The sequence below is a fragment of the Gaeumannomyces tritici genome (assembly GCF_000145635.1).
Source record: "Gaeumannomyces tritici R3-111a-1 unplaced genomic scaffold supercont2.217, whole genome shotgun sequence".
NCBI lineage: Eukaryota > Fungi > Ascomycota > Sordariomycetes > Magnaporthales > Magnaporthaceae > Gaeumannomyces > Gaeumannomyces tritici.
In genome coordinates this window covers 1-3,508 of record NW_008804761.1, presented here as the reverse complement: position 1 = coordinate 3,508, position 3,508 = coordinate 1, and the positions used below count along the sequence as shown (strand labels likewise).

The 3,508-nt window shown below is 62.1% G+C and overlaps 2 protein-coding genes across 2 annotated transcripts; one reads left to right on the top strand and one right to left on the bottom strand.

Moving 5' to 3' along the window:
• Positions 1–380: 380 nt before the first annotated feature.
• GGTG_14280 (pantetheine-phosphate adenylyltransferase) lies at positions 381–1,124 on the top strand (the record flags this gene model as incomplete). The annotated part of the gene is made up of 1 exon (XM_009232207.1): positions 381–1,124. The coding sequence occupies one exon, from the start codon at positions 381–383 to the stop codon at positions 1,122–1,124; it is 744 nt and encodes a 247-aa protein (XP_009230471.1).
• Positions 1,125–1,422: 298 nt separating this feature from the next.
• Positions 1,423–3,284, bottom strand: GGTG_14279 (pyruvate kinase; the record flags this gene model as incomplete). The annotated part of the gene is made up of 2 exons (XM_009232206.1): positions 2,690–3,284; positions 1,423–2,593 (listed from the first exon to the last, which is right to left on the bottom strand). Exons 1-2 carry the CDS (start codon positions 3,100–3,102, stop codon positions 1,423–1,425), a joined length of 1,584 nt encoding a protein of 527 aa, XP_009230470.1. The 5' UTR covers positions 3,103–3,284.
• Positions 3,285–3,508: the final 224 nt, after the last annotated feature.

The window sequence follows — 3,508 nt, the reverse complement described above, 5'->3', positions numbered from 1 at the left end:
GCGCCCGCCGGGGGATCCGCGCGCACGCCGGCGCCGGGCCGGGCTCCGTCGACGTGCGCGTCGTGCTGGTCGACGACCACGGGCACGACGACCGTCGCAGTGGTGGCAGTCGTGTCAACGGCGCTGCTGCTGCTGCTGCTGCTGCTGCTGCTGCTGCTCCTGTCGGTGGTAACGCCAAGGGCGCCGCCGCCGGGGTCGAGCCCAACAACACGGCCGTCGTCGACCTGGCCACCTTTGCCGCCGCCTACCACCCCTGGAGCGCCGTCTTGCATTGCAGCACCGAGGCCGGCCTGGGCGTCTTTGCCGAGTACCTGCGCCTCGCCGAGGGCAGGCAGGTGCTGCGCCAGGACCAGCTGGTCGCCGTGGACGGCGGGCTCACCATGAACGTTTCCGCGACGGCGGCGGCGGCGGCACACCCTGCAGAAGTACAAGATGACGGCAGTAGCAGCGGGCAGCACCGCCAATACCGCACCGTCTGCATCGGCGGCACCTTTGACCACCTGCACGCCGGCCACAAGCTCCTCCTCACCGGCGGCGCCCTACTGCTCGACATGCCGAGGGGGGTCGACGAGGGCCTGCCGGCTCCCCCAGACCCGCCCGCCCGCTTCATCGTGGGCATCACGGGTGACGAGCTGCTCAGGAACAAGCGGTACGCCGACCTGGTCGAGCCCTGGGACCGCCGCGCCAGGGCCGTCATCGACTTCTTGTCCACCTTGCTCGAGCTGCGGCCGGCGGGCTGGAAGTACAGGCGAGGGGGAGGCGGCGGCCGAGCGAGCTGCGGCTGCTACGGGATCGCCGAGGCGGACGGCGACTTCCGTGCCTCCTTCCGGGACGGAGCCGTCTCGGTAGAGTGCGTGCGGATACAGGACGCCTTTGGCCCCACCATAACCATGCCCGAACTCGAGTCCCTGGTCGTCTCGGCCGAGACGAGGTCTGGCGGCCAAGCTGTCAACGACAAGCGCGCCGAGCTTGGCTGGGCACCCCTGCGGATTTTCGAGGTTGATGTGCTCGATGCCGGCAGCGGCGAGGATAACGATGGGGAACAGCCCACCCCAACCAGTGGCTTTGCATCCAAGATCAGCAGCACCGCCATTCGCAAGGCCCTAGCAGAATCCCAACCGTGATCCACGTTTGGCCGGTCTCGGGGTTATCATCAACAGTTGCAAGCACCGCACAACCACGCAACAGTATCTTGAAAAGACGACATGCAGCAGTGCAGCAAACATGTACACAGCAATGCGCGTCCATCAACCTAGTCCGTTGCAAAAAGTAAATGTCTATTTCGTAGCCTCGAAACATGGATGGTGAAAGCGTGCCCATTATAGGTCCCTAGCGCTTTCCACCCAAGGCAAACCATCGCAATGCGCGCCCGCAAAAATAACCCACACCCGTCTATAATCCCGCCAGACTTTTGTACTTGACTTAAGCAAGCTCGCCAATGCCCAGGCTCTCAGCGTCCGCCTTGACGATGCGAATAGTATTGGTGTTGCCCATGCCACCCTTCCAGCCCTGAACAACAACGATGGAGTCTCCCTTGGTCAGGACTCCCAGGCCCATAGCCTTGCTGACACCCCACTTGATGCGGCGGTCAACGTCCTCCTGCCAGTTAACCTTGGAGAAGTCGGGCTTGGCCTCGGGGAAGAGGAAGGGGTAGACACCGCGGTACAGATGGCTGTACCTGGACGCAGACGCGTTGCGGGTCACCATGAAGATGGGGCAGACCGGGCGGTACTTGGACAGGAGGCGGGCAGAGTCACCTGACGTGGAGAGCACGATGATACCACCGGCGTTCAGGTCCAGCGAGGCACGAACGGCAGCCATGGCGCACGACTCGACGACGCTGACGGGGCGGTTGACAATGCCGCACATCTCCTCGAAGTGGCTGACATACGGGATAGTGTTCTCGGCCTTGAGGCAGGCCTCGCTCATCTCACGCACGGCCTCGTTGGGGTAGCTTCCCTTGGCTGTCTCGCCTGACAGCATGACGCAGTCGGAGCCGTCCGTGACAGCGTTGCCAACGTCGCTGATCTCGGCGCGGGTCGGGCGGGGGTTCTTGATCATGGACTCGAGCATCTGGGTGGCGCAAATGACGGGCTTGCCAGCCATGTTGCACAGGGCAATCATCTTCTTCTGCGCGGCAAACACCTCGGCGGCAGGAATCTCGATACCAAGATCACCACGAGCAACCATGACACCGTCAGTCTCGGCAAGAATCTCGGGGAAGTTGTTGAGACCCTGACGGTTCTCGATCTTGGCAATGATCTGGATGTGGCGGCCCTCCTCGCCGAGGACCTCACGGATGTCCTTGATGTCCTGGCCGCGGCGGATGAAGGACGCAAAGACCATGTCCACGTTGTTCTCGACGCCAAAGCGCAGGTCGTTCTTGTCCTTCTCCGACAGCGCGGGCAGGTCGACGTCGGTGTTGGGCAGGTTCACGCCCTTCCTGGAAGAGATGAAGCCATTGTTGCGGGCGCGGACGCGAACCGTCTTGTCGTCAACAACGTTGAGAACCTCGAAGGCGAGGACACCGTCATCGACGTAGATGATGCGACCCTTCTCGATGACCTTGGTGATGTTCTTGTAGTCGACGTACCTGTCGTTTGAGGTCGCGTTGCGTCAGCGGAGGAGGTGAAAGAAGCAAACAATCACGGGCGTGGCCAGATGGGCAGATGTGCAGATGGGCACGTACATGTTCTCCGTATCGCAGGCCGTGGCGTACTTCTCGTCCGTGGTGAAGTTCAGCTCGGTGCCGGCCGAGATGGGCAGGTCCTGGTCACCACTAGTGTTGCCGGTCCGGATCTCGGGGCCCTTGGTGTCGAGAGCAATGGCGACCTGGCGGCCGGGCATGGCCTTCTCGGCAGCACGGGCATTGTCGATGACGGACTGGTGGTACTCGTAGCTGCCGTGGGAGAAGTTCATGCGCACGACGTTCAGGCCGGCCTTGCGGAGCTCATTGAGGGCCTCGACCGAGTTGGTCTTGGGGCCAATGGTGCAGATGATGGAAGTCCGGCGGTAGTTCTTGGCCGGCTGCACCGCCGTGTCCAGCTGAGCCAGCCAGTTGATGCGGCCGCCGGTGTAGAGGTGGTCCAGAGCGCTGGCCATTTTGAGTAGGTATCTTTGTGCTGGATGGGTTCCTCAATGGAAAGGTGAAGAAACGAAAGAGGAGAAGCACGGAACGAAAGAAGAGAAGGACGGGTCTTGAATAAAAAGTCTCAAGATCCTGTTGGGGATGGAGCAGAAGCTATGTCGTCTAGAATGCACCAGCTTGGGCAGGAACGACCGCCTATTTTTTTTGGCGTGGAGAATGGACGTGCCAGAAAGTGCCTCAACAACCAAATAGAGCTTGTCGGTGGTCCCCTGGCGCTTGCCTCAGCGGTCCCCGTTGGAGTCGTTGGCAACGACCCTCGATCCGCAAGCTCCACGTTGACCCCTCCTTTCCCAACACGGTAGGTGGGCAGCCCTTTGAGCCATGCGTGGTGGGGGTCGCCCGGCCAGCCACTTGGGGGGG